Source organism: Asterias rubens, chromosome 12, assembly GCF_902459465.1.
Source record: "Asterias rubens chromosome 12, eAstRub1.3, whole genome shotgun sequence".
NCBI lineage: Eukaryota > Metazoa > Echinodermata > Asteroidea > Forcipulatida > Asteriidae > Asterias > Asterias rubens.
In genome coordinates this window covers 14,290,779-14,315,318 of record NC_047073.1, presented here as the reverse complement: position 1 = coordinate 14,315,318, position 24,540 = coordinate 14,290,779, and the positions used below count along the sequence as shown (strand labels likewise).

The 24,540-nt window shown below is 37.9% G+C and overlaps 1 protein-coding gene across 1 annotated transcript; it reads left to right on the top strand.

The window, feature by feature from the left end:
* The first annotated feature begins 1,569 nt into the window (after positions 1-1,569).
* LOC117297789 (multiple epidermal growth factor-like domains protein 10) lies at positions 1,570-23,586 on the top strand. The gene is made up of 7 exons (XM_033780936.1): positions 1,570-1,640; positions 12,958-13,269; positions 17,625-17,876; positions 18,849-18,983; positions 21,008-21,154; positions 22,692-22,823; positions 23,498-23,586. Exons 2-7 carry the CDS (start codon positions 13,161-13,163, stop codon positions 23,584-23,586), a joined length of 864 nt encoding a protein of 287 aa, XP_033636827.1. The 5' UTR covers positions 1,570-1,640; positions 12,958-13,160.
* Positions 23,587-24,540: the final 954 nt, after the last annotated feature.

Below are 24,540 nucleotides of genomic sequence, written 5' to 3'. Positions count from 1 at the left end.
CTCAAGTCTACGCTCAGCAAGTCTACGGCTTCAAGTCGCACATTCTCTCATTTTGCTCCACACACCTTGAATATACTCTCCACCTCAATCAGGAAATCTGACTCTTCGAACATTCAAGAAGTGTATCAAACATTATCTGTATCCAATCTAATGCGCTGCGTTCTTGACGTAGTGGCGCTATACAATTGCCTATAAAAAAATGTATGTAATAACAAAAAGAGGGATGACCAAACGCCGATGTGTAATTAGCACGTAATACTTGACTCACAGTCCATAAGAGTCCTGTGGCAAAGGTCGTGGGTTCGAGTACAACCTGATCAATGATATGCTGTGGTTTTTTTTCACAGGACTCGGGGGAACCTGCGTACAGTGCTTAAATGCAGTGGACACTATTGGCTATTACTCAAAATAATTATTATCATAAAACCTTACTTGGTAACGAGTATAATGGGGAGAGGTTGATAGTATAAAACAGTGTGAGAATTGGCTCCCTCTGAAATAACGTAGTTTTCGAGAAAGAAGTAATTGTCCACGAATTTGATTTCGTGACCTCAGATTTAGAATTTGAAATCAAGCATCTGAAAGCACACAACTTCGTGTGACAAAGGTGTTTTTTCTTTTATAATTATCTCGCCACTTTGACGATCATCAATTGAGCTCAAATTTTCACAGGTTTGTTATTTTATGCATATGTTGAGATACACCAAGTGAGAAGACTGGTCTTTGACAATTACCATTAGTGTCCAGTGTCTTTAAAGGCACCTGACACACGTTTGGTAATTTATTGTCAAAGACCAGTTATCTCACTAGGTGTATCCCAACATATGTATAAACAAAATTGTAATTACACTACCAGATAATAACATTAATAATAAACTATTTTGTTGTTGGTATATTGGTCTGCGGGCATCTTTTGTAGACCCTACTGGTTGCTATGGAAAACATAGCAACCGTCGCTATGCATTCTACAGGTCACATTCATTGGAGCCACCTCTTAAAAATATGTTTAGAATAAAATTATTTGGTTTCCGCAAACCAATTATTGATACCTCACTGTAACAAGTGTTATGGTCAACTTGTATAGCGCCCTCCTGTGACAGCTGCTTAAGCTGCATGGGTTCTAGGAACACACACAGTGACAGTGTAGACAGATTGTATACACATGTTTGATGAGTTATGACAACACGACTGAGTTATTTAGTAGTATTTAAGTGATACAAAAACTATTACACTCACCATGCAACCCAATGCCTCAATGAATGTTGAGCAATTTATTTGTTTCACCCATCGCCTAAACTATATTAGCCTTTTTCATGGCGGTCATTACAATGAGTGCGCTGTTTGATTTGGGTGTAGGGTAGGCTGATACTACAGAAAAATTCATACCCAAACCTAATATTAATAACTATAAAATCACTATCATCTCAAAGTGGCTTGAACTTTTATGAGCAATGATGTTTATGAATTCTCATAGGAATAAGTAACCCAATTGCTGTAATATCACTGTCGTTCTTCGAGGAAAATGAGCGGGACGCTGCACGATGTCCGGCCGAGGCCTGGAAGTGGAAGCCTCCCCACGGGTGCACGGTCAGCGATTCTCGGTCTACTGCTCCTCGTCGGTGTATTTTCAACAATCTCGGGTAAATAAAAAAGAAAACAGACTCATGTGTTTTGTTTTTAGATCATGTTCCTAAAAATTGGTGGATTTTGTTTGAGTAATATTGTTATGTTACTAATATTATACTAAAATGACTCGTACAATTTACACGCATCACTTTCTTTTATATTAACATAAGGCCTTACTATCGGTCCTACTAAAAGCCGACAACTCGCCGACAACGCCGACAACAAGTCCAGAGCGCCGACAACTCGGCGCCAACAAGTTTTAATTACCTCAAAAATGGCCAATAAACCATAGATGTATTAGAACTATATGTGTTCTGTAATATAAACATAAAGTTAATGGAAAAACTTCACAAAAAGTGTGAATTTTTAACCAGAAAAAAACTTCACTTGCACGAAAAGCGGTCGGACGCCATCTTGGCTTAAAAACCGTGTTTGGACCAGACCATTATGATACGGGTAGATTTAGCACTTGTCAACAACAGAGGGCGGGCTTCATGTGAAGACCTTCACTGCAGTGTGCACAGTGCATGACGCCCGCCCTCTATTGCTAAGTCTGACTCACCCGCATCATAATGGACTGGTCCGAACACGATTTTAAGCCAAGATGGCGTCCGACCGTTTTCCGTGAACGTTCAGTTTTTTTTTCTGGTTAAAAATTCACACTTTTCGTGAAGTTTTTCCATTAAATTTATGTTTATATTACAGAACACATATAGTTCTAATATATCTATGGTATATTGGCAATTTTCGAGGTAATTAAAACTTGTTGGCAGCGAGTTGTCGGCGCTCTGGACTTGTTGTCGGCGTTGTCGGCGAGTTGTCGGCTTTTAGTAGGACCCCCTTACTATAGTTGGGTCCTACTAAAAGCCGACAACGCCGACAACAAGTCCAGAGCGCCGACAACTCGCCGCCAACAAGTTTTAATTACCTCAAAAATTGCCAATATACCATAGATGTATTAGAACTATATGTGTTCTGTAATATAAACATAAATTTAATGGAAAAAATTCACAAAAAGTGTGAATTTTTAACCAGAAAAAAACTGAACGTTCACGGAAAACGGTCGGACACCATCTTGGCTTAAAATCGTGTTCGGACCGGTAATTTGGGTAGATGTTAGGCCGTGTCCGAAACGGCGACTTCGGCTACAGCTACGGCTAGATCGCGCGCGTCTGCCTATTCTTCAACACTGGTAGACGCGCTGATCTAGACGTAGCTGTAGCCGAAGTCGCCGTTTCGGACACGGCACTAGTTTCCAAACGCCAGGAGTCGATCGTTACACGTGAAAAGGATCCGAAATAACCACACTGGTAAGAACGCTTTTAGACTTGACCAAGTCCGTCCAGAATTTGTCTTGTTGCGAGTCGATCGGACCCACTGCAGGGGTACATACGTATCACTCTCCACGTTGCAAAACTTCTCAACACGAACGTACGTTATCATTCAAGTTAAGGCCAATCAAAGACTGGTCTATTCCCTTTCAGTACACAAGAGATTCATCTAGTTCTGCTGATTTTATTATATTTTTATGAAGCTGTCTGGTATTTATTTCAGATTTTTAAATATTTAAGACCGAGAGTCCCCCTAAAATTGCTTCATATACTGTGACAAGTCACTGTGCCGTGCGTACAGTTTAAGATTTCATTTTATCATAATTTGATAAAGCTCCATTGTATTTATTTTAGATTATTGAAAATTAAAGAGCACGCGAGTCCGTTTGCAGCAAAGGCTACTGTGCGTGTGTAAACAACGTACACCGCTGTGTGCACAGTTTACGATTTCATCAACGCCACGGGTCGATTTGTAAAACGGTTTATCAATACGGTATTATTCAAATTAGACCAATCAAAGACTGGCATTACCTAAACAAAGCATTCATGTAGCATTACTGATTTTATCATAATTCTAAAAAGCTCCGCTATATTTATTTCAGATTTTTGAAAATTACACACGACGAGTCCCTTTGCAGCATACTTTGCGTGTGTATACAAAACACCGCTGTGCGCACAGTTTAAGATTTCATCAACGCCACGGGTCGATTTGTAAAACAGTTTATCAACACGTTATCATTAAAACGAAGCCAATCAAAGACTGTCATTACCTAAACAAAGCATTCATGTAGCATTACTGATTTTATCATAATTTTATAAAGCTCCGTTATATTGATTTCAGATTTCTGAAAATTACACACCACGAGTCTCTTTGCAGCATACTTTGTATGTGTACTACACTGCTGTGCGCACAGTTTAAGATTTCATCAACGCCACGGGTCGATTTGTAAAACGGTTTATCAACATGTTATCATTTAAACGAAGCCAATCCAAGACGGTCATTACCTAAACAAAGCATTCATGTAGCATTACTGATTTTATCATAATTTTATAAAGCTCCGTTACATTTATTTCAGATTTTTGAAAATTACTCACCACGAGTCCCTTTGCAGCATAGTTTGCATGTGTACATCGCTGCTGTGCGTACAGTTAACGATTTCATCAACGCCACGGGTCGGTTTGTAAAACGGTTTATCAATACGTTTTTATTCAAACAAAGCCAATCAATGACTGTCATTACCTAAACAAAGCATTCATGTAGCATTACTGTTTTTATCATAATTTTATAAAGCTCCGTTATATTTATTTCAGAGTTTTGAAAATTACACACGACGAGTCCCTTTGCAGCATACTGTGCGCGTGTACTACACTGCTGTGCGCACAGTTTAAGATTTCATCAACGCCACGGGTCGATTTGTAAAACAGTTTATCAATACGGTATCATTCAAATTATGCAAAACAAAGACTGGCATTAACCAAACAAAGGATTCATGTAGCATTACTGATTTTATCATAATTTTATGCAACTCCGTCATATTTATTTCCGATTTTTGAAAATTACACACCACGAGTCCCTTTGCAGCATACTGTGCGCGTGTACTACACTAACACTGCTATGCGTACAGTTAACGATTTCATCAACGCCACGGGTCGATATGTAAATCGGTTTATCAATACGGTATCATTCAAATTAGACCAATCAAAGACTGGCATTACCTAAACAAAGCATTAATGTAGCATTACTGATTTTATCATAATTTTATAATGCTCCATTATATTTGTTTCAGTTTTTCGAAAATTACACACCACGAGTCCCTTTGCAGCATACTTTATGGTGTACATCACTGCTGTGCGTCAATTTACAATTTCATCAACGCCACGGGTCGATATGTAAATCGGTTTATCAATACGTTATCATTCAAACGAAGCCAATCAAAGACTGCCAGTACCTAAACAAAACATTCATGTAGCATTACTGATTTTATTATAATTTTATAAAGCTCCGTTATAGATATTTCGGATTTCTGAAAATTACACACCACGAGTCCCTTTGCAGCATACTGTGCGCGTGTACTGAGTACTACACTACTGTGTGCACAGTTTAAGATTTCATCAACGCCACGGGTCGATTTGTAAAACAGTTTATAAACACGTTATCATTCAAACGAAGCCAATCAAAGACTGTCATTACCTATACAAAGCATTCATATAACATTACTGATTTTATCATAATTTTATAAAGCTCCGTTATATTTATTTTAGATTTTTGAAAATTACGCACCACGAGTCCCTTTGCAGCATACTTTGTATGTGTACTACACTGCTGTGTGCACAGTTTAATATTTCATCAACGCCACGGGTCGATTTGTAAAAAAACAGTTTATCAACACGTTATTGTACAAACGAAGCCAATCAAAGACTGCCAGTACTCAAACAAAGCATTTATGTAGCATTACTGATTTTATCATAATTTTATAAAGCTCCGTTATGTTCATTTCAGAGTTTTGAAAATTACACACGACGAGTCCCTTTGCAGCATACTGTGCGCGTGTACTACACTGCTGTGCGCACAGTTTAAGATTTCATCAACGCCACGGGTCGATTTGTAAAACAGTTTATCAATACGGTATCATTCAAATTATGCAAAACAAAGACTGGCATTAACCAAACAAAGGATTCATGTAGCATTACTGATTTTATCATAATTTTATAAAGCTCCGTTATATTTATTTTCGATTTTTGAAAATTACACACCACGAGTCCCTTTGCAGCATACTGTGCGCGTGTACTACACTAACACTGCTATGCGTACAGTTAACGATTTCATCAACGCCACGGGTCGATATGTAAATCGGTTTATCAATACGGTATCATTCAAATTAGACCAATCAAAGACTGGCATTACCTAAACAAAGCATTAATGTAGCATTACTGATTTTATCATAATTTTATAATGCTCCATTATATTTGTTTCAGTTTTTCGAAAATTACACACCACGAGTCCCTTTGCAGCGTATTGTGCGTGTGTACAACACTGCTGTGCGCACAGTTTAAGATTTCACCAACGATTTATCAAAAGGACCCGCCCTTTGATGGTCGTTCGCTGATCGTCCTACAACTTACACGAATGTAGAAAACGATTGCTAGTGATGGACTGGAAGCAATGGTTTGCATGTATTCAATTCCAAATAATATGAAACAAACAACTTAACTTATATCTAAACTGAAGACACGCCGTTTTGTTTCTCTTGTGAATGGGAGTAAGACAACATTTATTGAATTTAGCAAAACGAGTATAATGAAGTTTAAGAACAATCTGTTAATATAAAACAATAAAAGCAGTGAAAAGAGTTAACAACTGTTTTAAGCATTTGCAAGTTTCGACGAGTAACAAATATAATGGCAAGTTAATCCATTAATTTTGTTATGTGCATGGTGTTTATACTCGTAAAGTTCACCACTCAAAAACTTAACAATTCATCCATTAGAGATAGCATTCAAGTTCGCTGGAGTTTCTTGAAGGGTGTGTCTTTTCATTTAAACTCATTTTTGGCCAGTCAATTTTTGGATTGTGCAATGTAAAACATAACACTTGGTTAAAAAGTTGCTTCCTTTATTATTTAGGTTTTTTGGTCAAATTCTGCAAATGAGCAGTCAATTTTATTTTCATGCGTTCGAATTCAAGCTGTTTTGCCTCTCCAGTTGTTACTGCGTTTCAAATTCAAAATTCGGCCATTCAATTTTGTTTTGAGTCGAGTCAAATTCCTGTAGCACTCTGTTCAATGCAGCGTACCGTCATTCTTGTTCGTGACACAACCGCCTCAAGAAGCGTCTGCGAATTTGAATGCTGCTTTGATGAATTTTAAATTGAATGATTATTTTGTTAAATCGAATGCAACATTACCATTAGGCCAAAAATTACAGTTGAACAACATTTGCCAAGATACCTGTCGCACAATTTTTTTTTTTAGGTAAGTCTTGGTCATTTTCCATTACATACACCTCCCCCCCCCACCAACCCCCAAAATAAATACAAAATGAATGAATAAATATAGGATGGATTCTCCATTTCAAAAGGTTGCGCTCGATCTAAAATTGAATGCAGTACCTACCGTACCTACCAGTACTCGGAAAATGAGTAAATGACGCCGTCAAATTTGCTGCATTGTCTCCACGGTTATTATTAGACCGTGGGATTCATCATAAAAAAGGGCGCTAGTTTTCGAGTTATCTGCAACTACCTAAACTTTTCCCCCAGATTTACTTATGGTAGACTTTCATAAAATGTTAAAGTTGTCAAGGGTAAAACTTGCACAGTAATGAGTTGTTTTAGTTAGAAATTAATTACAAGAAAAAAGCGCCCTCTGTGGTCGAAACTGGAGAACGGTGCTCAAACTGTATGGGCAAATCAATACGGCACAAACGAATTGGGAAGTTACCGGATAATTTATTTTAGTGTCCTTAACAGGTTAACAGCTTTTTTCGCCAGATCTCAATTTAATTATTATAATTTACGAAAATATTAAAAGGTTTGTTATTCTGTACACCATTAATTTCCCCCATAGTGTTTTTCAATTGTTTGAATTACTGTCACCCACAAACAGGCTTTAATTAAATCTAAATTAAATAGATAACTTGAAAGGAAATAGAAGGATATTGTATATACAAGAGATACACATTTTTATTTTCTTACCATTTTTTGGTGTATTTCTTTCTTCTCTTCAGATGCCACATTTGTGGTATAAAAATCATAAATAAATCTGACGGAGCGTTAAAAGAAATACATTATAAAATCAGTAATGCTACAAGATTGCTTTGTTAAGGTAATGGCAGTCTTTGATTGGCTTCGTTTGAACAAAAACTGTTTTATCTATCGACCCGTGGCGTTGATGAAATCTTAAACTGTACGCACAGCAGTGTGGTACACATACAAAGTATGCTGCAAAGGGACTCGTGGTGTGTAATTTTCAAAAATCTGAAATAAATATAACGGAGCTTTATAAAATTATGATAAAATCAGTAATGCTACATGAATGCTTTGTTTAGGTAATGACAGTCTTTGATTGGCTTCGTTTGAATGATAACGTGTTTATAAACTGTTTTACAAATCGACCCGTGGCGTTGATGAAATCTTAAACTGTACGCACAGCAGTGTAGTACACGTACAAAGTATGCTGCAAAGGGACTCGTGGTGTGTAATTTTCAAAAATCTGAAATAAATATAACGGAGCTTTATAAAATTATGATTAAATCAGTAATGCTACATGAATGCTTTGTTTGAGTACTGGCAGTCTTGGATTGGCTTCGTTTGAACAATAACATGTTGATAAACTGTTTTATAAATCGACCCGTGGCGTTGATGAAATCTTAAACTGTACGCACAGCAGTGTAGTACACGTACAAAGTATGCTGCAAAGGGACTCGTGGTGTGTAATTTTCAAAAATCGGAAATAAATATAACGGAGCTTTATAAAATTATGATTAAATCAGTATTGCTACATGAATGCTTTGTTTGAGTACTGGCAGTCTTGGATTGGCTTCGTTTGAATGATAACGTATTGATAAACCGATTTACATATCGACCCGTGGCGTTGATGAAATTGTAAATTGACGCACAGCAGTGATGTACACCATAAAGTATGCTGCAAAGGGACTCGTGGTGTGTAATTTTCGAAAAACTGAAATAAATATAACGGAGCTTTATAAAATTATGATTAAATCAGTATTGCTACATGAATGCTTTGTTTGAGTACTGGCAGTCTTGGATTGGCTTCGTTTGAACAATAACATGTTGATAAACTGTTTTATAAATCGACCCGTGGCGTTGATGAAATCTTAAACTGTACGCACAGCAGTGTAGTACACGTACAAAGTATGCTGCAAAGGGACTCGTGGTGTGTAATTTTCAAAAATCTGAAATAAATATAACGGAGCTTTATAAAATTATGATTAAATCAGTATTGCTACATGAATGCTTTGTTTGAGTACTGGCAGTCTTGGATTGGCTTCGTTTGAACAATAACATGTTGATAAACTGTTTTATAAATCGACCCGTGGCGTTGATGAAATCTTAAACTGTACGCACAGCAGTGTAGTACACGTACAAAGTATGCTGCAAAGGGACTCGTGGTGTGTAATTTTCAAAAATCTGAAATAAATATAACGGAGCTTTATAAAATTATGATAAAATCAGTAATGCTACATGAATGCTTTGTTTGAGTACTGGCAGTCTTTGATTGGCTTCGTTTGAATGATAACGTGTTTATAAACTGTTTTACAAATCGACCCGTGGCGTTGATGAAATCTTAAACTGTACGCACAGCAGTGTAGTACACGTACAAAGTATGCTGCAAAGGGACTCGTGGTGTGTAATTTTCAAAAATCGGAAATAAATATAACGGAGCTTTATAAAATTATGATTAAATCAGTATTGCTACATGAATGCTTTGTTTGAGTACTGGCAGTCTTGGATTGGCTTCGTTTGAATGATAACGTATTGATAAACCGATTTACATATCGACCCGTGGCGTTGATGAAATTGTAAATTGACGCACAGCAGTGATGTACACCATAAAGTATGCTGCAAAGGGACTCGTGGTGTGTAATTTTCGAAAAACTGAAATAAATATAACGGAGCTTTATAAAATTATGATTAAATCAGTATTGCTACATGAATGCTTTGTTTGAGTACTGGCAGTCTTGGATTGGCTTCGTTTGAACAATAACATGTTGATAAACTGTTTTATAAATCGACCCGTGGCGTTGATGAAATCTTAAACTGTACGCACAGCAGTGTAGTACACGTACAAAGTATGCTGCAAAGGGACTCGTGGTGTGTAATTTTCAAAAATCTGAAATAAATATAACGGAGCTTTATAAAATTATGATTAAATCAGTATTGCTACATGAATGCTTTGTTTGAGTACTGGCAGTCTTGGATTGGCTTCGTTTGAACAATAACATGTTGATAAACTGTTTTATAAATCGACCCGTGGCGTTGATGAAATCTTAAACTGTACGCACAGCAGTGTAGTACACGTACAAAGTATGCTGCAAAGGGACTCGTGGTGTGTAATTTTCAAAAATCTGAAATAAATATAACGGAGCTTTATAAAATTATGATTAAATCAGTATTGCTACATGAATGCTTTGTTTGAGTACTGGCAGTCTTGGATTGGCTTCGTTTGAACAATAACATGTTGATAAACTGTTTTATAAATCGACCCGTGGCGTTGATGAAATCTTAAACTGTACGCACAGCAGTGTAGTACACATACAAAGTATGCTGCAAAGGGACTCGTGGTGTGTAATTTTCAAAAATCTGAAATAAACGGAGCTTTATAAAATTATGATTAAATCAGTAGTGCTACATGAATCCTTTGTTTGGTTAATGCCGGTCTTTGTTAGGCACAATTTGAATGATACCGTATCTTGGATTGGCTTCGTTTGAACAATAACATGTTGATAAACTGTTTTATAAATCGACCCGTGGCGTTGATGAAATCTTAAACTGTGCGCACAGCGGTGTTGGATACACACGAACAGTAGCCTATGCTGCGACAGGACTCGCGTGGTCTTTAATTTTCAAAAATCTGAAATAAATATAATGGAGCTTCATAAAATTACGATAAAATCAGTAATGCTACATGAATGCTTTGTTTAGGGACTGGCAGGCTTTGATTGGTTTCGTTTGAACAATAACGTGTTGATAAACTGTTTTTACAGATCGACCCGTGGCGTTGATGAAATCGTAAACTGATGCACACGCACAGTATGCTGCAAAGGGACTCGTGGTCTTAAATTTTTAAAAATCTGAAATAAATGTAATGGAGTTTTATAAAAATACGATAAAATCAGTAATGACACAGGAATCCTTTGTATAGGTAATGGCAGTCTTTGATTAGTTTAATCTGAAGAATACCGTATTGATAAACCGTTTTTAACAAATCATACCCTTTTAGTTGATGAAGAGTTTGTATTCTGTGGATACGCATTGCTTTGTTGTATATTTAAAAATCTTGAAATATACTTTAAAAATCAGCAATATATTAATGGTTGTGAATAAAAATAAATAAACTAAATGTCTGAACTTTAGAGCGAAAATCCAAAATATCGGTGTATCTACCATACAAAAAAACACAAACAAATCTTAGGGAGAAAAAGCTCAAGGAATGGTAGCGAGTCTACGTATTGCTGCTCCGTTTGACGACTACTGATTACATCGGATCCTTTCGAGTAGCGATCGACTCCTGGCGTTTGGAAACTAACATCTACCGTTCGGACCAGTCCATTATGATGCGGGTGAGTCAGACTTAGCAATAGAGGGCGGGCGTCATGCACTGTGCACACTGCAGTGAAGGTCTTCACATGAAGCCCGCCCTCTGTTGTTGACAAGTGCTAAATCTACCCGTATCATAATGGTCTGGTCCAAACACGGTTTTTAAGCCAAGATGGCGTCCGACCGCTTTTCGTGCAAGTGAAGTTTTTTTCTGGTTAAAAATTCACACTTTTTGTGAAGTTTTTCCATTAACTTTATGTTTATATTACAGAACAAATATAGTTCTAATACATCTATGGTTTATTGGCAATTTTTGAGGTAATTAAAACTTGTTGGCGGCGAGTTGTCGGCGCTCTGGACTTGTTGTCGGCGTTGTCGGCGAGTTGTCGGCTTTTAGTAGGACCGCTATAGTTTGTCCCCTTCATTGCATCTCATGAGTATAGTTGTCGCTAACGAAAGCTCAGTCAGTGTCTTTGGATGTAGTCATTTTTTAAGTGCTACCACTGATCTATAGGGAATTATAAGGGAATTATAAGAGAATACAAGAGTAGCGACGAGTTCTTAAACTGCTCGGGCCCTTTTTGCACGGCCACGACGGCAGTTTAACAACTCGTCGCTACCCTTGTATTCCCTTATGGCAATTTGGAAGCAATCTATCGCGATCATGCATGTAACAGAATTACGTTGGTATACATGAGTAATTTTTCAAATTTCTTACGAAACCTAAGAGAAGTAATGTAAACATTTAATGTGGGGGGGGGGGGCTTGGAGTTTGTCGTAAATTGGAAGTGCGGCCTGTAGTGCCTCGTTTGTTCATATTCTTCGGCAGTGGACACTATTGGTAGTTCCTCAACATAATTATAAGCATAAAACCTTACTTGGTAACGAGTAATGGGGAGCTGTTGATAGTATAAAACATTGTGAGAAACAGCTCCATCTGAAGTGACGTAGTTTTTAGAGAAAGAAGTAATTTTCAACGAATTTGATTTCAAAACCTCAGAATTAGAATTTGATGTCTCGAAATCAAGCATCTGCTGAAAGCACACAACTTCGTATGACAAGGGTGTTTTCCCATTATTATCTCGCAACTTCGACGACTAAGAGCTCATATTTGCACATGTTTGTCATTTTTGCATAGCCTTTGAGATACACCAAGTGAGAAGACTGATCTTTGACAATTACCAAAGGTGTCCAGTGTCTTTAAAATATTACGTCGTTTAAGGGAAATTCCAAGTTATTTTTTATTAAATATTAATTGATGAGTGAATGTAATTTTTGTGTAGATTACATGTAAATATTCTGCAAATGTCGGGAACTTAACATTTTTACGTTAAAGGCAGTGGACACTATTGGTAATTGTCAAAGACTAGCCTTTACAGTTGGTGTATCTCAACATGCATAACATAACAAACCTGTGAAAATTTGAGCTCATGGTCATCGAACTTGCGAGATAATGAAAGAAAAAACACCCTTGTCACACGAAGTTGTGTGCGTTTAGATGGTTGATTTCAAGACCTCAAATTCTAAACTTGAGGTCTCGAAATCAAATTCGTGGAAAATTACCTCTTCTCGAAAACTATGGCACTTCAGAGGGAGCCGTTTCTCACAATGTTTTATACCATCAACCTGTCCCCATTACTCGCTTCCAAGTAAGGTTTTATGCTAATAATTATTTTGACAATTACCAATAACTATTACATAACTATTATGTGACTTTCTCAGAAGCCAAACAAGACTTCACTTTCTACAGCCAGAATCTGTACATAAGTGGAGCAAAAAACATCATCGGTGGCTTCAAGAGCGGGAGTGACACAGGGGCTGGGGTGTCATTTGAACGGCGGCTCGATACCGGTACTGGCGGCACTGTCTTGCCGTCCGGCGTTGGGCCAAGACCCCATACTTCTGCTTCAGCACTACTTTTCACCATGAACGCTGGACAGACCAGCAGATTCGGCGCTTACGACTGTACATTTGACCCCGTAGATGAGGATCAACCCGAGGTTAAGATAACGACTCTTATTATGGCTGATGATGGTAAGGATATAGTAACTATTGCATGACGAACATTTCATAATTATACGCAAAACGTAACCAATCGCAAAAGAGCCAAAATTAGTACTAAGACAATTTTCCCGGGCTCCAGACTATGGCTAAGTAGTAGGCCCTACCTAGATCAGTCATTTCATTAAAATTCAATTTATTTATTTCACTCACAGTTTACAAGTGAAGTGACAATTGATTTCCCTGCTGTGTGCACTAAAAACATCCAAATTAGATACTAATTAGGCCTATAAAAACAAATTCATTTCAATTTAAACAATATTCATAATTACAAACATTTATATTAATTTTGTTTTTTACCCATACAGTACACCGATGTGTGTTAGCACTGTATACTCAGTACTTTCCCCGAGTCCGAGAATACACTGCTCTAGAATTGCAAGGGTCGTGGGTTCGAATCCCACCCGAGTAACATGCCTGTGATATTTGTTCACAGGACTCGGGAAAGTACTGAGTATACAGTGCTAACACACATCGGTGTATGGGTAAAAACCAAAATTAATATTCTTTATCCCCGATGCAAATTTAACATCTATTATATCGTTGCGGTACCCGCTGCCAAAACATAGGATTGCTCTAGGATTGCAAGGGTCGTGGGTTCGAATCCCACCCGAGTAACATGCCTGTGATATTTTTTCACAGGACTCGGGAAAGTACCAAAATTAGTATTCTTAATCCCCGATGCAAATTTAACATCTCTATCGTTGCGTGTATATATATACCCGCTGCCAAAACATTGGATTCGATCTGCTTCTAGCTACTGGGCTTTCTCGGTGTATAGTTGGTAAGACACTGCTCTAGAATTGCAAGGGTCGTGGGCTCGAATCCCACCCGAGTAACATGCCTGTGATATTTTTTCATAGGACTCGGGAATATACTGAGTATACAGTGCTAACACACATCGGTGTATGGATAACAACCAAAATTAATATTCTTTATCCCTGATGCAAATTTAACATCTCTTAAACAAACATTTTAGTTTTAAAGCCATTGGACCCTTTCGGTAAACAGTATTGTCCAAGGCCCACACTTCGTGTATCACAACTTCTATATCAAAATAACAAACCTGTGAAAATTTGGGCTTAATCGGTCATCGGAGTCGGGAGAAAATAACGGGAAAACCCACCCTTGTATCCGCGCGTTTCGCCGTGTCATGGCATGTGTTTAAAATAAATCCGTAATTCTCGTTAACGAGAATTGATATTGTTTTACTGTTTTCTCAAAAAGTAAAGCATTTCATGCAATAATATTTCAAGAGAAGTATTTCACCACTACCTTCTGTAAACCCTGAGAGTTATTTGTAAATCAGTGAACTTTTTTTTTTTATGTACCGAAAGGGTCCAATGGCTTTAAACAATAAAACCTTTTTACATTGAATGTAACCAAAACCAAAGAACTTGTTTTTGATTTTCGTAAGATCCGACACGGTATTCATCCGGTGTGCAATAAAAATGGAGGTAGAAATAGACAAGAACGACAAAGTAGAAATTGTCAGGCCTACAATTTTTGTTATGCAAACTGGTAAGGACCGCACCTTTTGAGATAATATTATAAAACAACCACGAGTTATCCCAGCCGTCACGATTTTTTAAGATCGCTGAAGTTCCATGGTGACAAATAAAGTCAATATAAACCACAAGGGAAACTGACTGGGTAAATTTGTAAATGATTTTGGGGGTTGAACAAATAATCCGGAGGTCGTTGGTTCGAATCCCACTCTAGTCAATTCTTTGTTCAACCCCAAAAATCAAAATAAAGTCATCAAACTCATACTGTTGAAAGAGACGGCCAAAGAGATCTCTCCTGCCGTTACTCTGCTATTTCAAGCATCAAATTGACCAAGGCTGTGTTCCAGCCCATATTGTCCCAATCTACAAGAAGGGAAGCCGTTCCGATGCTGCCAACTGGACCTATCTCACACCAATAATCATTGTGCAAGCCTTCTGTGTGAACACATTTTTATGTGCACGCTTTGCACCAGCGACTTCAGCCGAGAAAAATAGCGTTTCAGCCATGCTTTCTTCCCTCAAAATGGCCGTCCCTGCAGGAAAGACGCAATCAGAGTCGCCGTGCCTTGATGTACAAACTTCATCAAAACCTCGTCGACATCACGAAAGAAGACCAGTACCTCACTCCTCATCATCCAGTAGAGGAATTACAGCTCTCGCTTCAGCATCCCTCTCCTCAGCTCATCAGAGTACCTCACTCCTCTTTCATAACTAGAGGTCACAGCTCTCGCTTCACGACCCCTCTAACCACCTCATCAGTGTACACAAGTCCTTCTTCCCCGCACCATCCGGGATTGGAATAATCTACAGGAGGATCCAGCCTTGTACTCGTCCCTCGACACCTTGAAGGCAGCTCTGATGGTTAACCAGCTGATCATATTTTCCACCCATCATATTTTCCCTTTTTATACCGCATTATAATTTATTTTTAATTTTTTATGCAAGTCGCCAGAACACAAGCGCATTCTGGCAGAATGCACTTGCTTTCATGTCTCGTCGTTTGCGAGTCAACGCGCATGCACGCCAATCTGTACTCACCCAGAAGAAGAAGAAGAAGAAACAGAAGAAGACGAAGAATTAAACCCTTTTTAATAGTTTTTAATAAAAGGTGTAACTTGTTGTGTTGGCCTTGTCTCATAATTGTCTTGTCCGCTTCCTTTGTCCTTTGTCCTGTCACGGTTCCGTGGTTTTATGTTTGTTTGTCCATAGGTTATGGTACAAAAGCTTTCTGCTTCACCTTACTCCTAAATAATTGTCATTCTGACGATTATTATTGATTCATTGTGCACCAAATATATTTATTATCTCATGTTACTGTGTTATTTGGGTAGTTTCAACTTAATGTGCTTTTTTGTAATGAATTGCAACATTGAAATAAATGTTACTGAATTGAATTGAATTGAAATAATTCCTCTATCCATCAAAATCTGAGAATCTAATTCGGTCGATCTACAGTGCACAGTTTATGTAAATAGCGCCCTCTCTTGATTCAGATTCTTGATTCTGGACTTTAAAACTCTACCGTGTTTTACGGTTAGTTAGGATGTTTTGTGATGATGATCAAATCATGGAGCTTATGTCTTTGCAATTTCCAATCATCATGAATATTGCTGCAGCTGGATTCAGGGGGGTGTGTGATCACCTCCATTATCAAACAAAAAACGTGAGTAGGCCTCTACATTTTAGCCCACCTTGTTGAGGCTCGGCTTTTATTAACATCGGTCTCATCACTGTCACCATTACACTGGATACACACTTACAGCCCACCTTCGATACATGTCTTAAACGCTAAGTTTTCAAAGGTCGCAAAATGCGTGGTAGTTTGATTGCAAATTTCTCCCATTTAAAAAAGTCCGGAAAAGTTTCCGTATGGCGCCACCACTTTTTCATTCGAAATTAAATAATATAGTATCTAATTTACCTGATTGATTTATCCCTTTTTGTAAAAATGAGTGAAAAAGTGGTGGCGCCATACGGAATGTTATCCAAAAGTCCTATACTACTCCAACATACCTCATTTTATTCCTTACATTTGTGGAATTACTATTACTATCTACATCTATGTGCTTTGTTGGAAACGGTAAACTCGCCCCGCCAAATATTGGCGGGGCGTTCGTTTATTTTAGGCGACGCGGCGTTTACCAGAGGAGTATAGTCGTACTTGGATCAAGACGCTGCAAAAGGTGCAGCAACGAGCTACACGACTCATCCCAGATGTGAAACATCTCGACTACGAAGACAGACTTAAGACACTTAAACTACCATCACTAGAGTACCGCAGACAAAGGGCTGATCTCCTTCAAATATACAAAATCATGCATGGATTTGAGGCTGAAGAGAAGGATGACATGTTTGAAATCATCAAAGAATCCAGAACTAGGGGACACAGGCTCAAAATAAGGAAGCCCCACTGCAGATCTAAGACGAGGCAGATGTCTTTTTCAGTGCGAAGTATTAATAATTGGAACGACCTTCCCGACAAAGCCATTAATGCCTCTTCAATAAACAAATTCAAGTGTGAGCTCGAAAACCATTGGAAGCGCCACCCGTTGAAATACCGCCCTTATCAACGTGAACCCAATGCAGTAAAGAAGGGGCACATAAGCTGTAGCTTCAAGCCTCAACACCAAAGTAAGTAAAGTAAAGACCACTCATTCTCGAAAGGTTTGAGACTGAGTGGACGGACCTGTTGCGTAGGCTTTATTCTCCCCTTTTTTATTATTTTTAAAAATAAATTAAGAGAAAGAAGGAGGGAAAATGAAAACTTAGATATGGCGACTAATATCAATGTAATTGTATTATATTTGTGTGTGTTCTAAGCTTACGTTATCCCGGAATCACCAACCAAAGTAGCAGCCATTGGAGATTCTGTGACATTGACGATGACGTCTTACTCCGGTACCCTAGATGACTTACGATGGAGGCATGATGGTGAAGTCAAAACGGAATGGAATGGGCAATTAGCCAGTACTATCAATAGCGTACAAGCCACAGATGCAGGCATCTACGAATGTTACGAAACCCCAAAACGTCCAGATCAGAAGCATGGGATCATGAAACTTATTGTAAGAGGTAGGTTGAAAACATCGGAATTAAAACAAGCAACTGTGAGTTCGATGTACAACTTTGACAAACTTTTTTTGAAAGAGATCATTGCATTAAAGACAGTGGACACTATTGGTAATTGTCAAAGACCAGTCCTCTCAGTTGGTGTCTCTCAACATATACATAAAAAAACCAACCTGTGGAAATCTGAGCTCAATCGGTCGTCAAAGTTGCAAGATAATAATGAAAGAAAAAACACCCTTGTCACCCGAAGTTGTGTGCTTTCAGATGCTTGATTTCGAGACCTATAATTCTAAACTTGAGGTCTCGAAATCAAATTCGTTGAAAATTACTTCTTTCTCGAAAACTATGGCACTTCAGAGGGAGCCGTTTCTAACAATGTTTTATACCATCAACCTCTCCCCATTACTTGTTACCAAGTTAGGTTTTATGCTAACAATTATTTTGAGTAATTACCAATAGTGTCCACTGCCTTTAACGTACAATGTATGTGACTTTGTGGTGGATGACAGTCTGGAAATATGACAGGTTAAAAAGGGGCAGGCCCACCACGGTTGTGAGGATGAATTTTAGCCAGAGGTGCGTACCGTAAACAGACATTTTCATTGTGGAAAGGGTAAGCAGGAAACAAAGATAACAGTTTTGTGTGCAAAGTATTTTTTTAATTTTTTTTATTCATTTATTTATTTGATTTTATTTTATTTTTGAGTTGATTTATTTATTTTATTTATTTATGTAGGTTGGGGTGAAACCCTTGGGTAGTGATTAGGTAGCAATTTTTTTTTTTTAGGGGGGGGGCATTAATGTACCATCCATTTAAGTGTTTTATGTCAGTCTCATTTCTCCAATTTGGTGGCAAGATCTAGTGCAACTGTGAGTGGAAGGAGGGGAGTCTCTCCCCCCCCCACCCCCTCCTTGTTGTAATTTTTTGCCTCATTCATCAAACCTAACACTTTTTTGTGTTGTTGCTGTGTACAGATTGTGGATTGTACAACTGGGATCCTCCATCTTGCAACAAAACGTGCCCAGCTTGTCATAATGGAGGCGTTTGCGACGACAAAACGGGGGAGTGCATCTGCGCACCGGGGTTCAGCGGTGACTTTTGCGAAACTCGTAAGTATAGTGTGACTTAGTGATTGGTAGTATGTCTGCCTGTCCAAGAAAGGAGTAAGTTTGGCATATGTTTTCAAACCCGGTTTGGTGGTTTCAGTCTTCCGCCGTGTTCAGTTTTCCGGGTGACGTAGTCGGTCATATCAGCACGTTGTTCGAACGGTTTTAGCTTTCCGGCGTGTTCAGTTTTCCGGGTGACTTGTCAGATACCTCCGCGAGTACCCTGGCGAGCACTGTAGTTCTCTCAGCAGTGACCCCACATTGTTTATATTACGATTCTTTTCTGTGTAGTCACATAATCTCTTGCCCCATCTTTACATGTATTCATGGGTACAACTTCAGGCAGGTCACACTCTGCTTGCGTAAAAAACAACTCATACGATCCACGCGTTTGCCGTTAGTTGTAATCGACTTGTGGACGCCGCCATGACAGCTACCGGAGGGTAACGGATGACTCAATACGGCACTAAAATTGGACTACTTTCGCTTGCTGTGCGCAGGCATCGCATGACGTAATGCTACCATATTTGGTCATTCGGAAAACTGAACACAGTGGAAAGTTGAAACCGCCACACCGGCTTTCATTGAGATAGTATCATGTTTGCTGTCAAGGCCAAGGGGATAAGTGCACTGGAATCAAGCTCTGGTGTTTCTGTTCCGCAGAGTGTGGGTTCGAGTCCCGGTCATGACACTTGTGTCCAAGACACTCAACCATGATCAACAGGTGCATTTCAAATGAAATATTTTGATGGGATGCTTACTGCCATTACCATCTGTATAACAAGTAACTTTTGGGATAGAAATTACACATTTGTTTATGGGTCATTACCAAAGTACGACCTTACCTTTAATATATTTTAGCCTTTGAGAAAGACTCTGCTTGGGTCGAAACTTCATGCCATTAACTATTTTTTGCTTTAATACAATAAACAACTTGATGGTAATCCTGAACAAAAGATTAATATTAAAGCTCACATTTTATAGTATTTTGGAAGAACAACAATGATTAAAGGAACACATTGCCTTGGATCGGTCGACTTGGTCTTTAAAAAGCGTTTGTAACCATTTCTTATAAAATGCATATGATTAGAAAGATGATTAAAAAGTAGAATACAATGACCTACACACATTTGCCTCGAAATTGCGTTGTTTTCCTTTTACTTTGCGAAATAACACGGTCGGCCGATTGACTCCCATAAATGGCCGACCGTGTTTGTCGACAAGGTAAAAGGAAAACCACGCAATTTCGAGTGCATTGTGTGGATCATTGTATTCTACTTTTAAAATATCTTTCTAATCATATGCATTTTATAACAAACGATTACATATGCTTTTCAAAGACCAACTTGACCGAACCAAGGCAACGTGTTCCTTTCACTGTTATATTGTTTTACTTCACTGAGTAATGTTAAAGGCATTGGACACTATTGGTAATTACTAAAAAAAAAACGAGTAATGGAGAGCTGTTGATAGTATAAAACATTGTGAGAAACGGCTCCCTCTGAAGTAAGGTAGTTTTTGAGAAAGAGGTCAAGTCTCACTCAAATAATAAAAGACTTCAGCTGAAGCCTTTTATTATGCATCTGAAAGCACACAAAGTAATGCAACAAGGCAGTTTATTCTTTCATTATTCTCTTGCAACTTCCATGACCAATTGAGTCCAAATTTACACAGGCTTGTTATTTTATGCATGTAAAATAAATTTTGACTCAATTGGTCATTGAAGTTGCAAGCAAATGATTGAAGAAAAAACACCCTTGTTGTACATAATAGTGTGCTTTGAGATAGGAATAAAAGGCTTCTGGCCAGAAGTCTTTTATTATTTTAGTGAAAAACTACATCTTTCTTAAAAACTATGTTACTTCAGAGGGAGTCGTTTCTCACAATGTTTTATACTTTCATTAGTATCAACAGCTCTCCGTTGCTCGTTACCAAGTAAGGTTTTATGCTAATACTATTTTGAGTAATTACCAAACGTGTACATACAGTGCCTTTAAGTTATATCTTGAATTGTTGTTTTCCCCCAGTACATGGCAAAAACTTTTTTGGTCAAGACGGTGGTATCACCTGCAGCTCAAATGCAGACGTAGCTTGTAGAAACAACTTGATGTGTCTCCCTGATCCGTTTGGATGTACCTGTGCCGCTTCTTTCACTGGTACCAACTGTGAGAATGGTATGTTTAAAATAAGTCTTGGCAACTAGTGCCACTTTAGTGTCAAAGCCGCAACTATTGATTGCTTAGTCTACTGTTTTCCAACTAGTCAGTTAATCGTGCTGCCATGCTTACTATGAAAATAATCGCGTCTGCTAATAGTCGTGAACCAATTGTGTCACTCGAGACTATTCATGACAACATAATTTACTAACGAATCACAATCAGACATCAGTGACACAATCCTTCAATCCTTTCAGCATGATTTTGACCTATATTGCGTCTGCGCCAAACAATATCCCGCAATGCAAAATTAATGACAGATCTCTTACATCAGCTGCTGAAAAATCCTTCTCTTTTGCCGCTCCTAAACTTTGGAATAGTCTCCCCCAATCTGTGTGCTCTGCTGATAATAGCTGATTCACTTCATATTTTCAAGAAGCACCTGAAACCACACCTGTTTCCATAATGACTGTTTGGTTGTTTATGATTCTAATTTGCAATTTTGTATTCATCGTTTCCATGTTTCTTTGTATCGTCACAAACCGCTGTGATCTTGATGTATATACAAATGTTTTGAATTGTATTGTATTGTAATGCATCTTCAGAATTAAAACTAGTCCCGACTAGTTTCGAAGTCGCGATTTCTTGAGGCGAGAATAGTCGAGTAGTAAATTTCACTAGTCGCCCATGCTTAATGTCAAACTTTCAGCCACTATTAACTCAACTACTTCCAATGTTGAGAGTTATACAAGCATTTGATTTCTCAGATTTGTGGCTGAATTCAGGATTTTATCGAAAAATCTCTCTGCCTTGAGCCTTCAGATTTTCTCAAAAGAAGTAAAGCAATCTCTAAAGGGAGAAAGCAGTAGTTCATATTGTATCACAATCTGTACTTTTGTCTTTGTGGTAAGCCTTCTGAATTGTAACATCTGGGAGATTTCTGGTCTAGAATCTAGGGGAATCGAACCCATTTATTTTCAGAAATATTTACATGCATCCAATCCCATCCCTGGAAGTAGCATTTGTAGACCTCCACGACCACTGTTTCTTTAGTTTCTTTTTATGAAATACATGAATGTCAAAAATATTCTTCTTTGCTTCCCCTGAAACAGGACCAGCTTCTTTTGTGCAATCATTTGATGACTTATTGACAGGTTGATGGATGAGATGTTTAATAAAAACCAAAAAGGGGTAGAAATTAAATTTGCAAAAAAAAAAAAAATCAATGGTCTTGTTTTTATTATACCTCCAAATGCAGCATAGAATTTACACACAATATACCTAAGTCCAACAAAAGCCAAAAACATTGTTATAGTCCCTGCCCACTTCCTTTTTAGAGGCCGCCTCCTCTTTTTTTTTTTTTTTAGGATACATTTGAATGATCTCCGACAGAGAAACTCATTTTTGAATAATTGCCCAGCCGGTTGTCTATATCAATGTGTCAGGCGGCCATTTTGAATAAAAAGGGCCCTCCTTCATTTTTTCAAAAAGGCAGAAAGCAAAACATGTTTGTATTTTGTATTTTGCCTAATGCCTCTCGATGGTTTTGGTACAGATTGTCCCCCTGGGTCTTTTGGTGCTGGATGTAGACAGCAATGTCATTGTGCTTCTGGTGTGTCTTGTGACTTTGGCCACGGTCGCTGCCCCGATGAATGTGAAAACAGTTATAGAGGAGAAAATTGTCAGAGTGAGTATAAAAAGTCTTATATAACACCTAAGCAGGGCCCAATTTCATTGCTCTGCTTACCGCCAAACTCTGCGCTAGCCTTGTAAGCGTAGAATGCCTAGTAATGCCTAGTAATGCGCAGAAGCCAAAATTTGCTGCTAACCCGTGAAATACGCTTGCTGTAAGCACAGAGTTCCCTGCTTCCCGTAATCGCTGATTCTGACCTTACGGTTACTGCAACGATTTCATTGATGGAAATTGGCATCGGGGATAAAGAATATTATTTTAAGCAATGAATAAATAAACAAACAAATGAGCAATTTAAAAGCATTATTCTCAATTTATTTTCTCCGAATTTGTTTTTAATTCATTAAGTTTGCGCTCAAACTTTTACTTTTTGTTTATATTTATTGAGAAGTTGGAGCAGACAAGTTTTTAAACCCCCTTAGAAGGTGCTACATAATTGGGTCTCAGAATTCATCATTGCAATAACATAATCATTATGAAAGTTTGTATACTCAGTGCCTTGAGTAGCTTGTTTGGTAGATGTGCGCTATATAAGACTTTGATATTATTATTATTATTTTTCACAAAATAAATTGCATCGTATCAAAAGACTGTATTTGCTGAAAAGTCATCACTCTGCACTATCATTAACAATATCATACTCTATGTTTTTATAATTCTCTTTACAGATAGTTGTCCTTTTGGGAAAATTGGAGTCAAATGCATTAATTGCACTGGTAAGTTTGGACCTACATGTACTGCTCCAAACCATGGTTAACATTAACCATGGCGCAATTAAAGGATTGGATTTTAAAACAAACCTGGTGCTGGCAGTGTAAGCACTTTATGTAATCCACCATATATACATAAACTGACAAACTTGTAGAAGTTTTGAGTTTCAGGCAGAAATATTTCAAGGGATGTTTTCTTCTATCATCATCGTTAGACCGTGTAGGTTTTATGTAAATCTGTGATCTTAGACGATTTCTTTTCTTACCACTGTAATGTTCCTTTAAAGACACTGGACACCTTTGGTAATTGTCAAAGACCAGTCTTTTCACTTGGTATATCTCAACATGTGCACAAAATAACAAACCTGTAATCTTGAACTAAATTGATCGTCGAAGTTGCAAGATAATACTGGAAGAAAAAACACCCTTGTCACACGAAGTTGTGTGCTTTCAGATGCTTGATTTCGGGACCTCAAAATCTAATTCTGAGGTCTTGGAATCAAATTCAAATATTTTAGTGGAAAATAACTTCTTTCGCAAAAACTATGTTACTTCAGAGAGAGCTGCTTCTCACAATGTTTTATACTATCAACAGCTTTCCATTGCTTGTTATCAAGTAAGTTTTTATGCTAACAATTATTTTGAGTAATGACCAATAGTGTCCACTGCCTTTAATGACTGATATCATTTTAACCACTTATACCGCCAAGAATTCCAACAGTTTTCTAGGCTCTTCCATGGGATAAACTTTTGGAATTTTCAAAATATTTTTGTTACAATAAAACCACTTTAACTTTAAGGGTTTGGGTACTTTTTGTACGACACAAAACACAATCGTCCACAGATTTACATTAAACTTAAATGTTTTAACGATAATCGTATTTAGTAGAAAGCTTCACATAAAAGTAATATAAGAGTTGCTTTATTTTTTGAGAAATGATTAAAACAACTTCCCGAAAATTATTTTAGCATGTACAACGGATTTACGCGACTGTGTCCTG

Excerpts from the sequence above, each read along its gene's own strand:
- LOC117297789 (XM_033780936.1), top strand. The coding sequence starts at position 13,161 with ATGAACGCTGGACAGACCAGCAGATTCGGCGCTTACGACTGTACATTT. Across the intron at positions 17,877-18,848 it reads CATGAAACTTATTGTAAGAG|ATTGTGGATTGTACAACTGG; the intron begins GTAGGTTGAAAA and ends TGCTGTGTACAG. Across the intron at positions 18,984-21,007 it reads CGGTGACTTTTGCGAAACTC|TACATGGCAAAAACTTTTTT; the intron begins GTAAGTATAGTG and ends GTTTTCCCCCAG.